The following is a 24,396-nucleotide window of genomic DNA, read 5'->3' on the forward strand; positions in this document are numbered from 1 at the left end:
GACTGTCATCTCTCTAAAGGATGTAGGTTCCCCTCTCCCAGCCTGGCACAAAGAGAAGGATTTGGGGCAAGAGCAGGGACAATCTGTAGTTGAAAAGCTGCCTGTGACAGTTTTTACTGTCAGTTGACAAGGTCTGGAAGCACTTCCGAGAAAAGCCTCTGGCATTTCTGTGAGGGACTGAGGCAAGTATGTTAACTGAGGTAGGAGGAGTCTGGAGGAGACTCTTGGGGGGGGGGTGCTGCCAGGGCAACCCTTCCTCTGTAAGTGGCTTCCTTCACATATTTTGTCACAAAAGAAAATTAATAAGCTGCATAGGATGTGGAAGTCAGATGTCGGTCAGAGGGAGGGGTAGGTTTGAGCCACAAGGAGTCAGCTGTGCAGGTCAGTTTAGTGACAGCCTTTCTATGGTTCCTGAGGCCTTTCACAGTTTATATATATATTTTTAATTTATTTTATGTATGTGAGTCACTCTCTTTAGACACACCATTAGAGGGCATCAGATCCCATTACAGATGTGAGCCACCATGTCAGAATTGAACTCAGGACCTCTGGGAGAACAATCAGTCCTAACCCCTACTTTCACAGTATCTTAAGCCCTTATCTGCATCTGAGGAGAGCAAAGAACCTGCTGGTATCCCCAGAATGCTTCTTGCTTCTTTACCTAAGGAAACTCATTGGCTGGGACAGTGGCTTGGTTGGTAAAGTGCTTGCCTCTCATGCATGAGGACCTGAGTTGAATCCTCAGAACCCACATAACAAAGGCTGGACACAGCAGCAGGCACTTGGAATCCCAGTGATGGAGTGGCAGAGACAGGCACATCCTGGGACTTACTGTACATCTTGTTTAGCTGAACTGGAAAGCTCCAGAAAAAAGGGAAAGATGGTCTCAAAAACAAAAACCCAAACAAACACCCCCCCACCCCACCCCCACCGCAAAAAAAAAAAAAAAAAAAAAAAAAACCCAAAAAACAAAAAACAAAACCAAAGGTGGTTGGAGTCTGGTCTCTACATAAACATTCACATGTGTGTGATAATACACACACACACATATGAAGAGGGGGAGGTGGAACCATACTGGCATATATTTCTTTAACATTCCATACTGGATGCTGGCTAGTTCTATTTTAACTATAGTCAACGTGGGTAGGAAGGGCCCAACCCATTGTGGTGGTGCCACCCCTGGGCTGGTGGTCCTAGGATAACAAGACAGCCAGCTGAGAACACCATGAGGATCAGGCAGTAAGAAGAGCTCCTCCATGGGCTCTGTGTCAGTCCCACCTTGGCTTCCTTCTATTGACTGTGACTGAGGATATATAAATAAACCAAATAAACCCTTTCCTCCCCACGCTGCTTTTGAACATGGTGCTTGATCTCAGCAGCAGGAACCAACTCTAACTAAGACAACGGCAGGAACTAACTCGAACTAAGACAACGGCAGGAACCAACTCTAACTAAGACAACGGCAGGAACCAACTCTAACTAAGACAATGGCAGGAACTAACTCGAACTAAGACAACGGCAGGAACTAACTCGAACTAAGACAACGGCAGGAACTAAGACAACAGTGAGGGTCCTTGCTTGTTGTGGATTTTAAGTGGCAACTCACTATTTCACAAGTCACCATATTGCTGTTTTTTGTTTTTGGCTTTAAATGTATACATTTAGATTTTGTTAATAAAATAGCCATCTCCTACTTTATTATGACTTTTTAATAAAAGATGAGTATTGATTTCTTTAAGTACATCTTAAGCATTTATGTAGCTAATGAAATGGATTTTTCTCCTCTGACCTGCTAATATGATAGATTATACTAACTCCACTTGTTCCCATATGGCTGTGGTGTATCAGGTGTTTAGTGAGCTCTCAGGTCTGGTTGCTAATACTTTATTTAGTATTTCTATATAAATATTTATATATGGGTGTGGCGTCTGGTTTCTTTTGTAATCTTGAGTGGATGAGGTTATAAAAACATTTTCTTAGGGCTGGAGAGCTGATTCAGTACCTGCTGCTAACTTTGACAACCTGAGTTCCATCTTCAGGATCCATAAAAGGAAAGAGGGAACCAATTCTCAAATGCTGTCCTCGGACTTCCTCATACACACTTTAACGTGTATAGGACAGACATGAAATAAACAAAAATGTAAACAAATTTTTTATCAGATTGACTATTCATGTACATGCAAGAGCACCACTGTGGGAGTTGGTTCTCCCTGTCATGTAGTCCTGGGAGATTGAACAGGCCATCAGGCTCGGCAGATGCCGCGCTACCTCGCTGTGTTGCCAGAATCATTGCTGAAGCCCTTCCTCCTCTCTGAAGGGGCAGTCACACAGATCAGATAACAGGCATGTGGCTACAACACCCCATCCACACGTGCCTACTTATGCTCTTGCCTATGGCCTGGCACCCTGGCAGTCTCTCAAGTTTGTGGGCCTTTTCTATTCCCTCAACATTATGTCCCCTTGAATTGCAGTTCCTTTCAGCCTACCAGCCGCTGTCAACTGTATATGACACAGGTGACCTGTGATTTTCGTGCTCTGGAGTCCGATGTCTGAGAGGCCTGGACTCGGCAGTAGGTCTGGATGAACGGTTACAGGATCCCTCAGGAAGCATGGGTTTCTTTTCCAACATTGGTTTTTACTTTCCCAACAGTTTTTATTTACTTTTTCTCTTTAGACCACAGAGTCTCATGTAGCACAGACTGGCCTTAAACTTGACCTTGAATCCTGATCCTCTTGTCTGCACCCTCCTGGGATTACAGGCATATACCACCATACCTACATGTGTACAATCAGAACTTGAACAGATTCCTTCAGCATGCAGTAGACATGCTGGTAAGTTTTGGTAAGTTTTCCTAGCATCCTGGCAGAGGAGTTGTTGCTCACTCAGTCCAAGCACTCCCACTGTAGCTGCTCAGGAAGTACTCTCCTTGACATGTCCTTCCTTAATGGGGGCCCTGACCTGTGGGTGAGCAGGTGCAGGCCATGCTCATGAGAATTCCTGAGGCTGTTGCCCTGGTACCTCCTTCCTGAGTGTTTTCTGTACCGCAGAGGAGGCCTCTACCTTAGTCTATAAAGAGGTGAGGAGACAGGCCCAGGGCAGAGCAGTTGATGACCCATTCAAGGGCGCAGGAAGCCATGGGTCTATGATGAACTTCAGGATGCAAGGGCCTCTAATTACCACCTTCTCCCCTAAGTACTATGCTGGCATGGGAACTGTGAGGAACAGGGTGGGTGGCAGAAGCTAAGAATAAACAAAAACAAACAAAAACCCCAAACCAAAACAACAACAAAACCCAACCTTACAGCGGAATACTGGCTATCAGTATTAGCCCCTGCCACCCTGGCCTGACCCCATACTTCAGCCCAAGTCCAAGACCACTTCCTGGCCCTTCTCCCAGCCTTTCACATGAGTCTAAAGAACTGTACACCCTGTTCACGTGAGGCTCCCACAATCCCTTCAAGGGCCCTGCCCTGAGGTTCTAAGATGGTGAAGGGCTGGAAGTGAAATTGCACAAATGGTCTGGAAGGCTGCAGAGCACTTGTAGGAAAAGACAGAGTCTTCTTCTTCCTCTAGCTGGCACCGAAAGTCTGCACTGGGGTATCACATAAGTGGCTTTTTAGGATAACCTGAAAATGAATTATTCAGAAGTTCCTATTCTACTTGGGAAGTGTCAGACAGTTAGGCTGGGGCAGACTCACTGGCCCCACACATCCCATCCCTTCCCCTCACTCTGATCTCATCGAATCTGATCTCATGTCTGTAAGGATGCCCTCCATCCTGTCTAATCACTAAAATACCACAGAGGAAGTCCACAATACTCCGATGGAAGGAAAAAAATAGAAAGGTTAATTGCAATATAAAGTTTTCCCTTGGAGTCAAATAAACAGTAAATCAGGGCATTGTAGCAATTCCATGCTCTTAAAATACACCCAAACAATAAAGTGTCATGTGGAGGGAAATGGCTTGGCACCTAGGCTGTGAAACGATAGAGCTTTTTGTAAAAATCTGAGTCTTAAAAAGTCACCTTCCCCCTTTAACTCCCAGATTCCACTCTAAGAGCCTTATAGTTTCAGGGTTTTTTTCTTACAGCTACTCTAAATACTCTGTGCAGGTAGATACGATGAGAACAGTAGGTAAGACTACACAGCCTCCTGGTTTGGCTATACAAGATTAATCTTAGAAGGGATGTGTGTGTGTGTGTATAAAATGAAAGATACATACATATGTACTTATATGTCTATATCCTTATCCCTTTTTTAAAGCTTTGCCATTCATGAGAGAGAGAGAGAGAGAGAGAGAGAGAGAGAGAGAGAGAATATGTATGCCGCACCATTCATGTCAAAAGAAAATTAACTTTCAGGAGTCAGTTCTTTCCCTCCTGGGTTCTGGGACTGAATGCAGGTGGCCAGGCAAGTGTGGCAAGTGTTTTAATTACTGAGCCATCCGACCATCATATTTTCAGCATTTCAGCATATGTATGTGTGTGTGTGCATGTAGGAACAGTTAGGAACAGGGTGAGTGGCATATATATGTATATGTATATATATGGGTTTCTCTGTGTAGCCCTGACTGTCCTAGAACTTGATCTGTAGACCAGGCTGGCCTCAAACTCAGCGATCTGCCTGCCTCTGCCTCCTGAGTGCTGAGATTAAAGGTATGTGCTATCATGCTCAGCCTTGGAAGGAAGTCTTAACTGGTAAGTCATACTTTCCTGATTTCCTTTATGGCTGGATAACTTTGGTTGATATAATCTCTCCATTAGGTCAGGAGCGATGTCAAACCATTGGCCTGTATTAGGCTATGTTTTCATTGTTATTTTTTTTAACTTTTAATTTTTAACAATTCCAACTATTGTTGTTGTTGTTACTATTATGATATTGTGTATTATTATTATTTTGTGTTTACGTGTGAGACTGCAGTGTGCCCATGCCAAGACATGCATGTGGAGGTTAGACGAAAATCCCAGGCAATTGACTCTTTCCTTCCACCTTTATGGTCCAGGGGAACAAGCTCAGATCATCAGGCTTGCAGGGCTGAGACCCTGGCCTGTGTTCAAGGCCAATATCCGCTATATAGCCTAGACAACACAACACCCTTTTATTTTAAAAACAAAACCAAAATAAATAAATAAATAAATAAAAAACCCTGGAAAGTCAAGTCTAAATAACTTGTAAGAATTCACTGATAGGAATCCACAGGTTCAGAATAAATGTTCTAGAAAAGATGGGTCTCATTGCAGAGGGAGGGTTAAGGTAAGGTAGCATAATTTGCTGCTATTTGGACAGGGCATGTGATTGCAGCACTGTAAGGGCTCACTCCGTAAGAGTGTGAATGTCAGCCTGAAAGGACCTGGACATTCAGATGGTGAGTGAACTCAGAACTCTGTCTGAAACACACCAGGAGGTTATCAGGGGCTGGAAACCTAGGTGATTCTCAGCTACACAGCAAGTTAGAGTCCAGACAGGGAACATGAGAACCTGTTTCAAAACAAAACAACTTCTGTTCCTATTGTCATAAAATGTTTGAGAAAGTCACTACCTATGGATCATACGGTTGCTAAGCAATTCATTTTAGTAAGTAGGTGGTTAGAGATGAGGTCAGCAAAGCTTCATGGTTTGTTATTTTTGTTTGTTTGTTTGTTTTTGATAAAGACAAGAAAACAAATTCCCATATGCCAATTGTAAATATCTGGAAAATAAAATAAATGATATACAATTGGGATATAATTATTAAATATGGACAGGGCTAGAGAGATGGCTCAGCAGTTAAGAGCACTGATTGCTCTTCCAGAGATCCTGAGTTCAATTCCCAGCAACCACATGGTGGCTCACAACCATCTGTAACAGAATCGGATGCCCTCTTCTGGTGTGTCTAGGACAGCTACAGTGTACTCATATACATAAAATAAATAAAAATCTTAAAACAAAACAAAACAACCCCCCCAAACAACAAACAAACAAACAACCCTTGGGGAATTAAAACAATGAGGTATATGTTCTATTTACAGAAAATCAAATTTCAAAATGCCAGAAGAGAGAAAGCTAATGATGACAGTCTATATTTGGAGGTGCATTAAATATAAATAAGGATAAATATACTGCCTGAGCTAATTTATAAAACTTGATAAAGTAGCTGGGCGTGGTGGCACATGCCTTTAATCCCAGCGCTTGGGAAGCAGAGGCAGGCAGATTTCTGAGTTCAAGACCAGCCTGGTCTACAAAGTGAGTTCCAGGACAGCCAGGGCTTCACAGAGAAACCCTGTCTCGAAAAACCAAAACCAACCAACCAAACAAACAAAACTTGATATAGTGACAAGAGGCACACACTGTAGAAATTAGGTAAGTAAAGGCATTAAAAAAACTCACGGGCTGGTGAGATGGCTCAGTGGGTAAGAGCACCCGACTGCTCTTCCGAAGGTCTGGAGTTCAAATCCCAGCAACCACATGGTGGCTCACAACCATCTGTAACAAGATCTGACTCCCTCTTCTGGAGTGTCTGAAGACAGCTACAGTGTACTTACATATAATAAATAAATAAATCTTAAAAAAAAAAAAAAAAAAAACTCACAACAGAAGCAGTCAGACAGTACACAGACACAGAAATTAAAGACTGACGACAGCTTATCACAATAAAGATTTAGGCAGATGAAGTGAAATTACAGGCAGAAAAAAGTCAGGGATGTGTAATTCCTTATGTCTGACCTGTTCCATAAAAATATTAGGCAAATTGGGATCTAATATGAAGACTGAGTTGGGTGTGGTGCTGCCTACCTGTAACCACAGGCCTTGAGCTCACAATCCTCCTGTCTCAGCCTCCCAGACCTGGGATTATAGGTGTGCAATGCCACATCTCACTCAAACATGATTCTGAAAATATGAATTTACAGCTCATGTAGGCTAGGTTCACCTGCTCTGTAGGCAAGGATGACCTTGACTCTTGACTGCCAGAATTACAAACACAATACACTTGTAATTTATACAATACTAGGAGCTGAACCAAGGGCTCCTTACAAGGCAGGTATTAATGCATATTAAAAGAAATTCAAATCTGTGCAAGAGGTGTCCTTTAGTGGGAAGCAAATAACACTGGTGGCCGATCACTGGAGTGCTGAGCGGCAGAGCTGTGGGATGTGACTGAATGTCATGGGAGACAGTAACAGTGCTGACAGATGAGGCTTCACACCAGAAACTGCCCTGGAGGCTGACGGCCTTCACAACGGGGAAACCGCTACACCACACTAGAACAGTAACGGTCATAAAGACCAACTTCTGGGTCCAGAATTGGATCTCTCCATGCTAAGTAGGCAAGAAGGGGGCAACCCTGAGCATCTCCTCATCTGGGCTTTGGAGCACACTGGTGTGGAACGGCAGGGACTCTGTGGGGACTGGCTTTGGCATGGGATGAACTGTACTGTGAAGTGCCTGAGCACAGGACTACCATCTGGGACTTTTCCTAGGGGGACGAGAAAAGCAAGGGGAGGATCTCAAGCAGAGCAGCTCGGAACAGGATTATTGCATTTTGAACACTTTTATCAGATCCTTGGATTCACTCGGAGAAACTGGCAGTGATAGACAAGTAGATATGGCAAAAAGTGGTGCTGAGGGAGAAAAAAAGCCCAGGTTATAGTGGTGGTAGTGGAGCTAAGAATGAGGAATGAAGACAGTCATGGGAGAGAGACTGGGATGGATTAGACAGCAAGGTAGCAGAGTCAAGGTGGACCCTTGGTTTCTGGAACGAGGGGAAATAATACATCTCTAGTGGGAGGGGACAGAAACCACAAACAGAAGGAAAGCCGCCTGGAGGGAAGAGAGAAGCTCTGGAAGGCAGTTTGAGATGCCCTCCATTCACCCTTTCTACCATCCACCCACTCACCCACCCCTCATTCATCCCATTTCCATCCATCCATCACCTCATTCATCTGTCCAATTTATCCGCCTATAGGCTTTTGTTACTGCTTTATAAGAAATACATATTAACCTTGTATCTGTCTAATAAATTGTAAATAGTTCATCCATGTCTATCCACCCATTCATCTCAGGCATCCACCCACTCTCTGCACTGGCCTTACTGTTTGTCCATCATCCTCCCTCCCTCCCTCCCCTCCATCCATCCATCCACTCTGCTGACCTCTAATGTTTTGTCATGGCAAGAAGTTATATATTGGCCATTTCCTACTTACACACCATAAATGTTTTCTCCATCCTCATATCACTCTTATATCCTGTCCACCCTCCACCTCCACAAAGCTTTGAATATCCCATAGGTTCTCTACTTTTGGCATCATGCTTAAAAAGGCTCTTCCACCCACTTATTATATAAATCCCCACCTAAAATCCATCTTCGTGTTTTCATGATTTCTTTTACATTTATATTTAAGACATCCAGGCTTTAATTGGCACAGAGCGCAGCCTTAGCTTATTATGTATATTCTCAGCCATTTGTTCTACTGCTTGTTGAAGATTCTACCTTTCTCCAACTTATTTAGGCTTGAACAATTTTTATATATAACTTGTTCTTAATTTTGAAAACTTCAAAAATATAGAAAGCTCCTGAGGGGAAAATAACAATTAACCATATGGCCTAAACCAGAATTAGCCAGTGAATACGAACAGACCCCTTCCCATTGTTAGCGACCAATTCTGGACTTCTGATTTCATTTGGGCTTTTCATAGGAACTGGAGAGTCTCCAGTCTTCTGTATATTCTGTAAACCTTGCAAATTGTAAAGCTTTTTTAAGGGTGGAAAGATCACAGAAATACATCCAAGTAAGAACAGTCACAGCTAAAACAGTGAAAAGGTAAAAATACACACTGTCTGATAAAATTCGGAGACTATGCCCTGCTTCGTGCTCCAGGCTGTTTGGAGAACATTCAGAACACTACGGAGTTTTAATTTTCCCTCCTGACTCCTTAGGGTTATCTTTCTGAAGCTAGGAGGGCACCAGTGTGGTTATTAGGGGGTTAATCCTCACTGTGTTGAGTGCCCCCAAGTCCTCACTCTGCTCATCCGAGCAGTAAATCTGTAGGCTCAGGAGAGCAATGCGGCTGGTTGCAGGAGCGATGCCATAACATTCAGCATTAAAAATTCATTCTGCAGGCTCGCTTCAGAACTGGCGGTCTGGCGGGGAAATATGAGACACCCCACTGTCTTTCTGGCAAATGGAGACATTCCTCAACATCTAGCACCTTAGGAAGAGAATGAAAGGGCAAACAAGCCGTGAAGGAAAACAATGAGCTCAATTATCTGGCTCTACACTGGCTTTCCTATAGGAAACATTTCATTCTGCTTCCTAAAAGTTTCTCAAGTGCGGGGGAGATGTAGACGGTGGATTCCAAGGGCTTGCTGACAGAGCTCCAGACCTCTGAGAGACCCTGTCTCAAAAACCAGTGTGGATGATTTCTGAGCAACTGAGGTAGTGTCCTCTGCCTCCACAAGCATGCACAAATACACATGCATGTGCCTACAAAGTTTCTTACATGCTATCTTAGAATGAGGACCCTTTTTGTCCTTGGTGGGTATCTAAGTGTCCAGTATCTCTCTTTAAATAAAGAATGTAACCAGCCCAGAAGACCTGAATTCTCCAAGACATTTGCATTTGGAGCTCACCTGGACACCAAATACTGGGTCTTCTGCACATCGTCCTGCCCCCACAGAATCAGTCACAGTGAGCTAGGAGTGGCTCATACACTGAATGAATTGTTCACACTTTAACACATGGGGCCTGCACAAATATGGCATATCTACACTAAATTATAGTGACTGTGGGATTACTGACTATGTTAGTTTGCTTCTCTGTTACTGTGACCAAGAACAACTTGGCTAGGACAGGATTTATTTCATTTCACAGCTTATAGTACATTCTGAAGGGTAGTCAGGGCAGGACCTCAAGGCAGGAACCACTGAGGAATACTGCTTACTGGCTTGCTTAGCCTGCTTTCTTATACAACTACCTGCACAGGGGTAACACCATCATGGAATTCCTATGTAGACCAAGTTGACCTTGAACTCAGAGTCCCATTAGCCTCTGTCTCTGGAGTGCTAAGATTAAAGGTGTTCACAGCCTGGCTTCCAAAGTAAACTTCAAGGGACATGTTTATTAAGGTGTTAACAGCTGTGGAATAGTTTGACCATGAAACTTTTGGTCCCCATAGTACCAGCACCTAAAAGGCAACTAATTCAAATTTCAAAATGTAGACAGAGTTCAAGCTGGGAAGATGCTTCAGTTGGTAAACATCTTGCTGTTCCAATATGAGGACCAAGTAAAACACCCAGAACCTATGATAAGAAAAGGTTGAGCCCAGTGGTGTGCACTTGAATTCCTAGCTCTGGGAAGCAGACAGAGACTCGCCCTGTAGTCCAGATAGTCTAGCTCCCTTGGTGAGTTCCAGGGTATTAAAGGGCTTTGTTTGAAAAAAAAAAAAAAAAAGGTGTGTGTGTGTGTGTGTGTATGTGGTGGTCACCTGAGGAAAGACAGAGAGGTTGTTTTCTAACCTCTATATGTACCTACACATGTGCATCTTTATACAAAGGCACAGGCTTGTATTCAAACACACACACACACGCATGCACAGAGTAATAATCAAGTGTCTACTGCGTTTGGACACACAAAGCCAGCCTCTTCTTTCTAGTCCCCCCCCGAGGAGACTGGAACAGGAAAGCCCCTGGCGACGCTCCAACACTGAGTTTTAGATGTGAAGCAAGGATGGAACCCTACCAAGTGCACTAACGCCTCTGGAAATAAGATTGTTCCCACTGAACTCTTATTCAGGCCCAAATCCTCAAAAATTAGACAGAATTTGCTTCTCTGTTTTTAGGGAAATTAATCCAACCAAGATAATTACAGCAACTCACATTGGAAACTGATGACTCATGAGAAAGATGGAAAACAATTACCTTCTTAAAGTGACAGGGAGAGAGTGCTGCTGAGGTTTCAGGACCTCCCTTTGGTCTTCCCAAATTTACTGAGGTATATGTATAAGGAGTATCACAGCCAGCCTTGGCTACGTAAAGTTCAGGGCCAGTCTGAGCTACAGAATGAGGTGCCTTCCCACGTGGCAAAGGCTGGATGTGCAGTGTATGTTTATGTTTTTAATCCCAGCATTCAGGAGGCAGAGGCAAAGTTAGGTGGATCTTCACGAGTCTAAGACCCGGTTTACACAGTGAGTTCCAGGCTGGCCAAGGCTACTCAGTGAGACCTGTCTCAAAATACCACTGATAAACCAACAAGCAAGCAAACAAAAGGTGTGGCAGCTGGAGAGATGGCTCAGCAGTTAAGAGTATCGGTCACTCTTCAGAGGACCCAGGCTCAGTTCCCAGTAGATACATGGCAGCAAACACCCATCTGTGTCTCTAGCTGCGGAGGATTTGATGCTCCGCACTGGACTCCTTGGGCACTAAGCATGCAACAGTACTTTACTTCAAGCTGAGAGGAGGAGGCAGCAGCCTGCTTGGGTGCTGCCTGTCCACACCTCATTCATGCAGTTAACATAGTACAGGCTTTCTCAAGGACTGCCACAAACAGCAAGTGTGGTGACATTTGAAAATCCACCATGTAATAGTTCAGACACATCTATACACAGGCTGCTGCCTCCTCTGTTCACCAGCATGCCACTCATACTTCCCATGGGACAGTTATGCCAGGAGCCTCTGGCTTCCTCTTTCAATTCCTGCCTCCTGTCCTCTGCTGGAGCACAGAGGTCCCCAGGCCTGCAAATCAGAGTTGGAGTTCTCTGAGCAATCAGCTACTAACAGGAAGTCTTGTCTTTTTCAGAGCCTGCTGCAGGGTGTGATACACGCTTGTCATAAACTGTACAAACAACACAGCATTTCTTCATCAATGTTGCTTTTGTAATGTATTATGGGAGCATTTGCATACATAATGTCTTTTCTTAAAGACAAGCAGAGGTGAAGAATACAACATGCAGAAGTATTAAGAAATACGACATTTTCTGGTAGGAAAGTTTGGGAGTAACTTAGAGTAACCTTAGATATAGAAAGATTATGTTTGCCTTAGGATTCAGTCTTCTCTCTCTTCTTTCCCTGAACCGAGCGCCTTGAATACATCGGGCATACACTCTATTATGCTATAATCATCTTTCTTACGAGATTGATTTTGTTTTAGTTTTCTGAGATAGGACTTTACATAGCCCAGGCTGGCCTCAAAGTTGCTTTGTAGTTCGGACTACTTTGTTTTTAACCTGTGATCTCTCCCAGCCTTAACCTCCTGAGTGATAGTGATTAAATCCAGGGCTTCCTTCACACTTGCGAACTAGGTAGGCAAGGACTCCAGCAACCAAGCCACACCCTTCTAGCTAAGGTGGCTTAGCTAGAAGGGATAGAGCATTTCATCACAATTTAAACTTGCTTTGCACTGAATCTGCCCTGGTGGTCTGCAAAGTGTTCCGTGGCCCTCCTCCTCCACCCTGGGTCCACTGTGGAGGGAAAACGGAAATAAAAAGCCTAGGGCTGGGTAGAAAGCTTGGTGGATAAAAGTGCTTTTCTGCCAAGCCTGGTGACCTGAGATCCATCCCTGGGCTCCACATGGTAGAAGGAGAGAAGTGGTTGTCCTCTGACCTTTATGTGTGCACCACAATATAGTGTACAAACACACACACACACACACACACACACACACACACACACACACGGTTTTTAAGAAGCATGCAACTATGCAACAGAGGTGGAGAGAAGTGGGTGGCAGTGTGAGCCACCAGGCCCCTCTCAGGGTGATGGCCATTGCCTGCTGAAGACAGCCCCAGGGAACCGTGAGAACAGTAAAATACATGCTGACAGACTTCCTAAGATGTCACTTTAAGGTCCTTAAGGTGCTACATGTGCATTTGCCATGGGACACAGGGAGAATGAAACTTCAAGGTGACCCTTTGAGAAGGAGATACATTAAAAAAAAAAAGGCAGAAATAATGCATTTATTTAACCCAGCAATGGTTATAATGTGAGGGCCTGCAATCCGCTCACACAACAACTGTTTGGCAAGCCCCCCTGTGTTCCAACAAATATTAAACTGTGCTTGCCATTTGTCTACGGAATCTTGCATTAATAAACATGAAGAAGAACACTTTACCTCCCACTCTCAGTGATGGGACCAAACAAAGACCAGCTGTACTCATCAATGGGGCCTTGTTCTGTGCATAAAGGCTAATTACATTTTGCTTCAAGCCTACACATGGAAAACTTTACTGCCACTGTCCCTATCACAGCCAGCCAAGCAGTCCCAGCTGACGCACAGCTGAAATGACTGCAAAAGCAGCAGTTAGGGATGGGGGTGGAGGGCTCCAAGTGGCCTTGTTGCCTTTGACCTGTACCCCCATCCCCTGCAAGGGTCTTGGGGAGCCCAGATTGGCCTCTAAGGATACAGCTGAAAATGACCTTTAGCTCCTCCTCTGCCTAGCCTCCACCGCCCAAGTGCTGGGATTAGAGGCATGTGCCGCCACACCTGTTTCTTGTAGTATTGAAGATCAAGCTCAGGGCCTTGTGGATCCTGGGCAAGCACCCTATCAGCTGAGTTATATCCCCCAGTCCGTGTGGCTTCTTTTTAAATGCGGATGGTCGGCGGTCTGAATGACTGACAAGCAGTGTGTATCCTATAAATTGACAAAACTTCAGACCAACGCTGTTCAGGAAATGTACACGGGGTTCTGCTGAGCGTTCCCAGCCCTTGCAGGGACGGTTCTCCACACTCACTCCAACCTCTCCACAGCCTCTCAGTAATGCAGCTGTCCTTATGCCCCCTGTACAAGAGAGGCCCTGGAGGTCACAGTGTGGATAGGGAACAGAGGGCTCGCTCTCCCAGCAGCCTTTTCTCCCAAGCCTACATGCTTCTCTGTCTCCCACTCTCTTCCCAGGGTCTCTGTCAGCCATATTGAAGCATTCTACAGAGGTTCTTAGAGATGTTTAAGATTATCCCAGAACTGATTTCTCCCCAGCATAGGAATAAAAATATGTCTGTTCCAAAAACATACAAGGAAGTTGCAGCTGAAGCAGAGAGTGAGGTGACAGTCCTTTCAAAACTGAGAGGAGGAGAACGCAGAGGAAGCAGCTAGTTATTGTATTTAGCTTGAGAGAGGGTCTTGCTTAATAGCTTAGATTGGTCTAGAACTTGCAATCAGTCCTTTTGCTCCAGCTCCCCAAAACAGTTTACAGGAATGTGCCCATCACACTTGTTTTTGCTGGTGGTGTTTTTAGATAGGCTATGCTATTATGTAGCTCAGACACCCTCTGTAGTCAGGGATAACAAAAGTCCTTCTGCTCCCTCTTTCCTGGTTTTCTGTGATGATACAGATGAATCCAGGTGCCATGGATATGAGGGAAGCAGTTTCTCAACTGACCTACACTCCCAGCCTCTCTCCTCTGGTGTGTTCTTTCTCTCTCTCTCTCTCTCTCTCTCTCTCTCTCTCTCTCTCTCTCTCTCTCTCTCTCTCTCTCTCTCTCTGGTGTGTGGTGTCTGTGCATGTGCACATGAGTATGGAGGCCACATATGTGCCTGACTCTACCTTCCCAGTTAGCAAGCCCAGCTTTTATGCACGTCTTCATGCTTGCAAGCAAGCACTCCCCTGTCTGAGCTGTCTTCCTAGCCCTACTCACTCCTTTCTAATCAGAGAAATAAAAATTTAGTCTAGGCTAACTGAAGTTCAAACTTTCCATCAGCCCACTATATCCGTGGGCACAACTTTCAGAATCATGGCAGGTCTTCCAAGAGGCTGATGTGGCTTGGTTCTTTCACAGACCCCTTACATCTAGACAGATTCATCTAGTCCCATAGCCTCACCAGGTATGGTAGTACAGCTACAGCCCCAGCTACTTCAGAAGCAGATGCTTGAATGCAGGAGTTTGAGACAAACCTAAGTAGCACAGTGAAACCCCTGCTCAAAACAGCACAGAGAGGAGGACTGGGAATGTAGCTCAGTGGGTGAAGCACTTGCCATGCAGGGAAGAGGACTGTGATTCGGAGCCCTAGTAGCCACCTGAATCCTGGACCAGCATAGTAGGCTGCCTGAGCCCAGCAGTAGGAGGCAAAGACAGGATATCCCCAAAGCAAGTGGCTGTGTCAGTGAGTTCTGGGTTCAAGTGAGAGCCCCTGACTCAACATCAGGGTGACTAACCATTGAGGAAAACATCTGACATCAGCCTCTGACTTCCACACCCAGGTGCACACATGAGCACACGTACCCACATACATGCATATGCTCATATGTACATGCACATTGAAAACTCTTAAACCCATAAAATAAAATAATATAAAACAAAAAGCCAGATGTGGTCACATCTGTAATCCATGCACTTCTATAGTGAGACAAGAGGTGGAGACAGAAGCATCACCTAGAGGTTTACAGACCATCTAGCCTAGAGTATACAGCAGGTTAGAAACAAGAAGAGAAACCCTGCCTCACCAAGGACTGACTCCCCAAAGGTATCCTCTGATTTCTCCATGTATACTGTGGAGAGAGAGAGAGAGAGAGAGAGAGAGAGAGAGAGAGAGAGGACTTCTCTGTAATGAGGAAGAGAATTTTCAGTGGGAAGGATAGGATGGATGCAAGGGACTTATTGTGCTGACACTGTATCTTGGCAGCATGACAGGAGGTTGAGCATCTCATAAGCCATCTTCTGTGGCTTAGTAGCAACAGGGTCATCTTGACCAAATGCAAAAACAAACAAACAAACAAACAAACAAAAAAAAACCCAAACTAAACCAAACCAAACCAAAAAAAAGAAAACCAGAGGATGACTTCACACAGACACTTACTTTGCAGTAGTTTCTTCATCATATTTGGTTTTCAGGTCAAATAATTCTGTTCGAGTTTTTTCCAGGGCTAAAAGGCAAGGACAGAAACCATGATATAAGACACCAATCTTGTTTTTTGTTTTTTAAAGACAGGGTCTATGTACCCCAGGCTAGCCTTGAACTCATTAGATAGCCAAAGATGACACTGAACTTCGGACCTGTCTGCCTCTACCTCTCAGTGCTCAGATTACAGGTGTGTGCCAACCCCCAACACCTGCTTTGTGAGATGCTAGGGCTCAGATCCAGGGGGTTTTGAGTGTTGGATAAGTGCTCTTCTGATTGAGCTATATCCCCATCTCTTTAGGTTGCTTTTTCAAAGATGGGGTTTCGTGTACCTCAAGCTGGCGTGAATTCTTGATCTCCCTGGGTACAATTCCCCGGAATAGGATTACAGGTGTGTGCTATCAGACCCAATCAGGATAGCAATTGCTCAAAGTAAAAGGAGAAAAGTCCACAAAGATGGGAAACACACAAAGAATGGAGAAGAAAATGTCCCTTAGTCTCTGCCTCATCTCTCTGAAGTGCCTCCTTCTCCAGAGAATGACTGTCCATGGTTTGCTGCATAGACTTCCAGCTTTTAAATGTCTTTTACCATCAAAAGCCATTTCTATATACAATTGCAGATACAGTTGCATACTTCATGTCTCCATTAATCACAGACCAAGTGTATGGGGGAGGGCTCATATGATTACAATGGAGCTGAAAAATTCCTACTCCCTGGGGGCAATATGGCTGCCTTATGACTTGCAAGCCTATGGTAATTGACCACAGCTATAAATAACTCTGCTACTAGTTTATGCATTTCTACATAGTACTTCAAAAGGTTGTGTGCAGATATGCTCGCATCTGTGTGTGCAGAATCCAAAAGACAAACTTGAGTGTGTTCTTCAGATGCTGACCACCTTGTTTTTTGTTGAAGCAGGGTTTCCCATTAGCCAGGAACTCACCAAATGGGACAGGCTGGCAGACAGGTGAGCTCCAGGGAGCCTCCTGTCTCCATCTCACCGGGCTGGGATGATAAACATGCTCCACCATGCATGGCTTTCCACATGGGATCTGGAGGCTGCTTTCAGACCCTTATAGGTGTATGCTGTGGAACTGAGTGACCTCCTCAGCTACAAGAACACTTTCAGTCATTATTTTAAAATTCTTGCACTCAAGCTGGGCATGGTGGTGAATGCCTTTAATCCCAGCACTTGGGAGGCAGAGGCAGGCGGATTTCTGAGTTCGAGACCAGCCTGGTCTACAGAGTGAGTTCCAGGACAGCCAGGGCTACACATAGAAACCCTGTCTCGAAAAACAAAACAAACAAACAAATTCTTGCACTCATTAGAAAAAAGTTTACTGTGGTCTGGAGAGATGGTTCAGAGGTTAAGCTCTTGCAGAGGACCCAAGTTTGGCTCCCAGTACTTGTGCTGAGCCATTCACAACTGCCTATAACTCCACTCTAAAGGGTTAGGGTTAGGGTTAGGGTTAGGGATGCCTCTGCAGCCATCTGTACTCATGTACACACACACACACTCACACCAAAAACCCAAAAGTTTATTTTAAAATAGTATGCTCTGTGGTAGGAGCAAACCCCTCATCTATGGACTGTCAACTTGATTTACTGGCTGAACTGAAGAGCCAGGCAGAGTGGTGCATGTCTGTCATCTCGGCACTGAGAAGGCTGAAGCAGGAGGATGCGTTCCTGGCCACTTGGGTAACAAGGTGAGATCACTTCTCATTGAGTGGCTGGTCAGCCCCAGTCCTTGTCAGCATTCTCATGTTCACATCACCATGGCAAAACTGTCTCATGAGATTTCTCAGAATAAATCTTATCTATCCATTCATCCCCAAGTCATGATAGGAATTTTTTCTTTCTTTCTTCTTTTTTTCTTTTTCTTTTTTTTCCAAGACAGGGTTTCTCTGTATAGCCCTGGCTGTCCTGGAACTCACTTTTAAGATACTCAGAAGGGAAGCTTCTGGATAAAGAACTGAACATGCCTGTCCCTACGCACCACCCAGCCAGCCTTGAGAGGCATTCCCATTCATGTGCATAGTGCCTGTGATCATGTTCCTAGACTCTCAGCAATGAGTGGCATGCCCTGTTTTTAAAGAGCTGACAGTGATAGGCAAAACCATCTTTTACTGATAGTTTATCTGCAAATGTCTGACTGTTAAAAACCATTAGCACTTCCCCTATATGACGTACATTGCGTCTGCAAGCTGCCTGCTCCTTCCTTTATTCTTTTTTTTTTTTTTTTTTTTTTTAGAGATTTTATTTATTTATTATATGTAAGTATACTGTAGCTGTCTTCAGATCTTATTACGGGTGGTTGGAGCCACCATGTGGTTGCTGGGATTTGAACTCAGGACCTCTGGAAGAGCAGTCGGTGCTCTTAACCACCGAGCCATCTCTCCAGCCTCCTTTACTCTTCTACTGGACTGCTTCTTCATTTTCTGGAATTTTTAAGTTCTATATTTATATAGTGAGCAGTGTGTAGACATATGGGTATACACACATGAATATGTAATGTGAAGACAGGATAAAAGGTTTTGCCCATGCTAGGCAGGTGCCCTCCCACTGAGCCACGCCCCAGCCCCTCCCTGGGGGACTCTAGGCAGACGCCTCATGGCTGAGCTACATAGCTTGGTGGTTGCAGTTTTGGACATTTACTCATTTGACTGTTAAACTGCCTGTGACTATTTTTTGTCCCTCTAACATTTGTGTTCTAAGTTGGATCATGATGTCGTCTCCTTTTTCTTCCCACATTTAAAGATACTGTGCTGCTTCCTTTTCAGAAAAGGAAACAAAAAAAGAAAGGCAAACTTTGGTATAACCTTTTTTGGTATCTTTTAGAATTTAAAGGTTCTGTTACTGCCGTTCTGAACTTCATTTTGGGTAGAACTAAGTCTCCCCACCTCCATTATTGTTCCAAATGAGTTGTTAGCTCTTGACAGTTGGTGATTTAGAAGTGTTTGTTGGAAAGAACAGGAAGGATAGCTGGGGCAGGGAGGGAGAAGGCAGGAGAGCCACCCACATCTACATTTAGCAATCAGTGCAGTGACTAATGCAGCCAGGTAGAGCAGCCTGGGACACAAGCTTCAATTGTGTGGGCTCAAGGCTCCTAACTGCAGGATCCCTAGTAGCAACAGGTAGTAGAGGGGCTGGCCACGAGACCACCCGTGTTCACCCACTTCCCATGTGGCTTCAAATAGGGTGGCGAACATCAAACCTGTTTGCAGAGTCTGGAGTTTGTGCTCAGCTTCCTCCAGTTTTGAGGTGGTGGACATCTGTGTCTCTTGCAGCTTTCTGGAAAGAATTAAAAAAAAAAAAGGAGACAATGAATCCAAATTGGTCATCATGTTTTGACTACTGAGATAGGCTGTGTGCCCGAGCCCCACTGATGAACATGCTTCTGTTCTCCGGAAGGCCCAGCTGGAGGCAGCCTTACAGTGCAGCTTGACTCTCTGCACCTCAATGTTGTGAATGCAGATTAAACGACGTGGAATGTGAACCCCCTGGGGTCTGACATGTGTGGCAATTGGTGTGGAAGGTCCTCCTGTATGGGACTTGTTCCGAGATGGTGGATATTAAAAAGAAATGAACCAGCATCATCATACGCTCATTGTTTTCTGAGGTTGGGGAGAAGAATGATACATTTACATTCTGCTGACACAGAAAAGGAATCTGTTGGCATAAAGGATGTCCTAAACAGATGTGACAGCTGTCCTTTCCTCTAAAGTGGAACGCAAATGCTACTACGGTGGGTGGGGGAGGGGGGACCTGAATATCTGCAAGCAGTTTACTATCCCCATGGTCTCTAAATGTAGTTCCCAGCCAAGAAATGACATGCTTTCCTCTGTGTCTGCAGAAAAAACAGGAATCTAAAATTAAGTTCATCATTTTATATTATATGAATATAACATATGCTCAACCCAATAAACCTGGGGGTACAAAAAGGGAAAAATGACAGCTTAAAAATAATAACAGCCAACTTTCTGTCACCTATAGAAAAACTTTGCTAATATTTTCCTGCCTGTCTGTTATAAAATGGGATGTGTGCTGGGGCTGGAGAGATGGCTCAGGGGTCAAGAGCACTGCTTGCTGTTGCAGAGGACCAGAGTTCATTTTCTAGTACCTACATCAGGTGCAAAAAGCTCCAGGTATTCAGAACCCTCTGCTGGCCTCCACAGGTACCCCTGTGCACACGTGGCATACCCACACAAACACATTCATATGCATAATTAAAATGAACAACAAATTTTAAGAAAGCCCCACTTTAGATGTAGTATTACAGTGGGTGTCTGTGTGCGCATGTGCGTGAGGTACAGGTGCACTGGAGTAGAAACTGGAGGCCAATATCTATCTATGTGTTCCTCAATTGTCTCTTCCCTGATTTTTTTGAGACAGCATCCCTCACTGGACCCTGAGCTCACTGATTTGGCTAGATTGGCGCGGGAGAGTGTCTTAGCAACTAATCCACCTGTTTCCACGCCCCAGGTCTGGAATTATAGATGTGTAGCTCTTTTTTACAGGGGCAATCCAGCTTGTATAGCAAACATGTTACCAACCGAGCCACCTCTTTAGTCCCCAAGAGTTTTTTTGTTTGTTTTGTTTTGTTTGTTTTGTTTTTGAGACAGAGTCTCTTTAAATAGCCCTGCTGTCCTGAAACTCCCTATGTTAACTCACTCACGTGCCTGTGCTTCTCAAGTGCTGGGATTAAAGGTGGCTCCCCATGGTTTTTAAAACCAAACTTAAGAGAGGAAAGAAAGACAGTCCTTTTACTTTCTCCACTTCTCAGCGCTCCTCTGTACTGTTCTGCAATGCACATAGTGACCTAAGTGACTACAAGGCACAGGGACCTACTATGTGCCACACAAGGCAGGCAAATAATGTAATACACACCAGACTGACAAATATTGTGCTATCAAGCAATATGTACCATACATGTATACAGTAATGTTAACAGTGCAAAGTAACATAACATGTAACAGTATGTATAAATTAAATATAACATGCTATGATGCAAAATAATTTCTTTTCTTCCCTTTTGTGGAGGGGAGGGTTGAGACAAGGGTTCCCTGTAGCCAAGGCTAGCTTCCAACTGTAGATCCTTCTGCCTCTGTCACAGATGTGACGGGTCACGGGCCATGAAGCCCTGCTAACAGACCAAATTCCGTGGTCACAAGCTATATGCAATTTTTGTGTGTGGGTGTGGGGGAGAGAGCTAGATATTAGGAACCTTCCCAATTAAAAATCCTCTAATTTAAACTCCTGCCAGTATGTGTTTGTGTAAACCCTGCCAGCACTGGATAAAATCAAATTCAATATTTATTGCTGTTTCTTTGCATGCTCAATTTTTGGAATCTGTCAACTTTCAGAGGTTTTGCTATTTGTTTGTTTGTTTGTTTGTTTGTTGGGACAGGGTCTCACGTAGCCAAGGCTGGTCACGAATTACACATCTTGCTGCCCACACGTCCTAAGTGATGGGACTATTGGCATGCACTACCATGCCTGGCAAGTAAAACTGATCTTTCCTTTTAATTAATTTGTAAAAGCTTTGTGCGTATATAGATGATTAACCCTTAGGGATAAGAGCTTGGGTTGGTGGCTAAGGGCACTTGCTACTCTTAAAAAGACCTGGGTTTGGTTCCCAGCACTCACAGTAACCAGCTCATAACTGTGTATAACTCTAATTCCAAGGGATCTGATGCCCTCTTCTGACACCCACAGGCATGCATATGGTACACATAAGCTCATACAGGCACCCACACAAATGAAAGAAAAAATTATATATATTTGGGCATGGAAAATGACTCAGTGATAAAGAGCACAGATTGCTCTTCCAGAGGACCTGAGTTTGGTCCCTAACGCCCCTACCGGGCAGCTTCACGGCATGTAACTCCAGCTTCAGGGGCTCTAGCACAGCATTCTGGACTCTTCAGCCCGTGTACTCGTGTGTGCCAATTCACACGCAGAAAGGTACACATTATTAAAAATAAAAAAAAAAATCACACAATTTTATCGTATATGTATAATTTTTTTCATTTGTTGATATCTTTGTTTTTTTAAAAGATTTTTTATTTCATTTATATGAGTACACTATTGCTGTCTCCAGACACACCAGAATCCCATTACATCGGATCCCATTACAGATGGTTGTGAGCTACCATGTGATTGCTGGAAATTGAACTCAGGACCTCTGGAAGAGCAGTCAGTCATCCCCCTGTTTGTTGATATTTTAAAAACATTATTATTACTGGTTTTTAAAAACTTTTGTTTTAAAATTTGGATGGTCATGTTGACATAATTTTTCAGATACAACTAGAAAGATTTTTCTATCAAACTTTTCTTTCAGTATAGAAGAATTGATTATTATTCAAATTCCAGCTTAGTTTTTTTTTTTTTTTTTTTTAAATTGGTGTGTGTGTGAAGGCCAAAAGTTAAAGTTGGGTTGGGTATCTCCTTTGGTCACTCTCCACCTTATTTATTGAGGTAAAGTCTCTAACTGAAACCAGAGCTCACCAATTCTGGCTAATCTATCCCAGGATTCTAAATCGCTGCTAAGCTTGCAGCACTGCTCTGGAGGTCCCAATACTGTTCCTTACACTTGTATAGCCCATGGATAGACTGAGATATCTCAGTCTTTAAATCAGGTTTTGGGTTTTTGTCATTGTTGTTTGAGACAAGGTTTCTTTGTGTAGTCCTGGTTGTTCTGGAACTCAATCTGTTCCAATTTAGAGATCCACCTGCCTCTGCCTTCTGAGTGCTGGGATTAAAGTGTGCACCACCATAGCCCAGACAAGAAGTTCTCAAGTTCTGTCTCTCTCCCCAAACGCCCCTCAGGTCTCACTATGTATCCTGGAACTCATTATGTAGACAAGGTTTTCCTTGACCTCATTGGGATCTGTCTCTCACTCCCGAGTGCTGCAATTAAAGGCGTGGGCCACACCCAGTCTCTTTTTTTTTTTTTTTTTTTTTTTTTTGAGACTGGGTCTCATGTAGCCCAGGCTGCCTCAAACTTGCTATGGAGCTAAATTCCTGATCTTGTACCTCCCCTGTGCTGGGATAGAATCTGGAACATTCTGCCAACACATGTATTGAACTTCACATTCCAGTTTTCACTCTTATCATAGTGATTGTTTGGCCAGGCTGTTGTGAATTTACTAAATCATAATTTCCACGAACAGAAAGAGTTATGGTTATACATGGCCTATATCTCTGTATCCAGTTTTCATGGTGGGAGGTTAGACTGATGTATTTTTCTGCCACAACCAGCAACACAGCAAGAAACTGCTTGCTTTTCGTATCCCTTTTTGAGACCACACTTGGAAATCATGTTATATATAGCCCAGGTCAGCTTCCATGTTATGAGTGATTCTGTTTCCACCTCCACATTGCTAGGATTATAAGTGTACATCATCATACTAGCCATTTTCCTTCTTTAAAAAAATGATTTTAATTATTTGTGTGTGTGTGTTTTGCATTTGGGGAAGTCAGAGGACAAATCTGTGGAAGTGGTTCTCTTTCCATTTCATGAGAGTTCTGCTGACCAAACTCAGCTCACCAGGTTTGTGCAGCAAGTACATTCATTCATTTTCCGGATTTTGTTCTTCGAGACAGGGTCTCACTATGTAGTCCTGGCTGGTCTGGAACTCATTATGTAGACTAGGCTGGCCTCAAACTCACATAAATCTGCCTACTCCTGCCTCCTGAGAGCATGTGCCACCATGCCTGACCCTATTTTCCTCATATTTATTAGTTTATTTTTACTCGTTTTTGTTTGAACTGGGATCTATGTATAGCTCTCACTGATCTGGAACTGGCCACATAGACCAAGCTGGCCCCAAACTCACAGAGGTCTAAGATCTGAATGGCTCTGCTTCCCGGGGCCTGGGATTAAAGGCATCATCAGCAGAACACCTAGCTTTTCCTCTTTCTAAACTGAGCCAATGAAGTCAGCAGCACAGCATCCCTGGAGCTTTTGTGAGACACAGGAGGCGTCCTAGTTAGATGTAATTGTCAACTTGACACAGCCTAGAGTCATCTGAGAGGAGAGTCTTGATTGAGAAATTGCCTAGATCAGATTGGCTGGCAGGCATGTTAGGGGTGGGGAGTGCCTTAATTATTAATTGATGCGAGAGAGCCCAGTGCACTCTGGGTTGCACCATACAGGATGGATAAGGAAGTAGTGCTCCTCTATTGTTTCTGCGCCAGGTTTTTGCCCTGACATCACACAATGATGAATTGTGACCTAAAAGACAAAAGAAACTTTTTCTCAAGCTTTTTTTGGGTATAATATTTTATTATAGCAATAAAAAAGTAGGTAGACTTGTTGTTGTTGTTTGTTTTTAATACTGATGGTAGAGACTGAACTGGGCATCATGCAATTAAGTATAACATGTATGAGGGAGCCTTACCTTAGCTTTGGCATCTTTTATTTTTGTTTGTTTATCTTTTGTAGGAAAGGTCTTGCTCTATATCCTATGCTGGATTAGAACTCATGATCTCCTAGGTGTGATGGTGTATGCCTTTAATTCTAGTACTTGCTGGCAGGCAGATTTCTTTGAGTTTTAGGCCATTCTGGTTTATATATCGAGTTCCAGACTA

The 24,396-nt window shown here is 43.9% G+C and overlaps 1 protein-coding gene across 22 annotated transcripts in view; it reads right to left on the reverse strand.

Annotated features, from left to right (window-relative positions):
• Positions 1 to 24,396, reverse strand: part of Cux1 (cut-like homeobox 1) — a 319,456-nt gene that overhangs the window by 96,106 nt on the left and 198,954 nt on the right. For all 22 annotated transcript variants that reach the window (XM_030254115.1, NM_198602.3, NM_001291238.1 and 19 more), the window contains exons 7-8: positions 19,019 to 19,095; positions 15,762 to 15,828 (exon numbers count right to left, since the gene is read on the reverse strand). In XM_030254115.1, coding sequence (XP_030109975.1) covers positions 15,762 to 15,828; positions 19,019 to 19,095 — 144 coding nt within the window. The remainder of the gene's footprint in view (positions 1 to 15,761; positions 15,829 to 19,018; positions 19,096 to 24,396) is intronic.

Source organism: Mus musculus, chromosome 5, assembly GCF_000001635.26.
Source record: "Mus musculus strain C57BL/6J chromosome 5, GRCm38.p6 C57BL/6J".
NCBI lineage: Eukaryota > Metazoa > Chordata > Mammalia > Rodentia > Muridae > Mus > Mus musculus.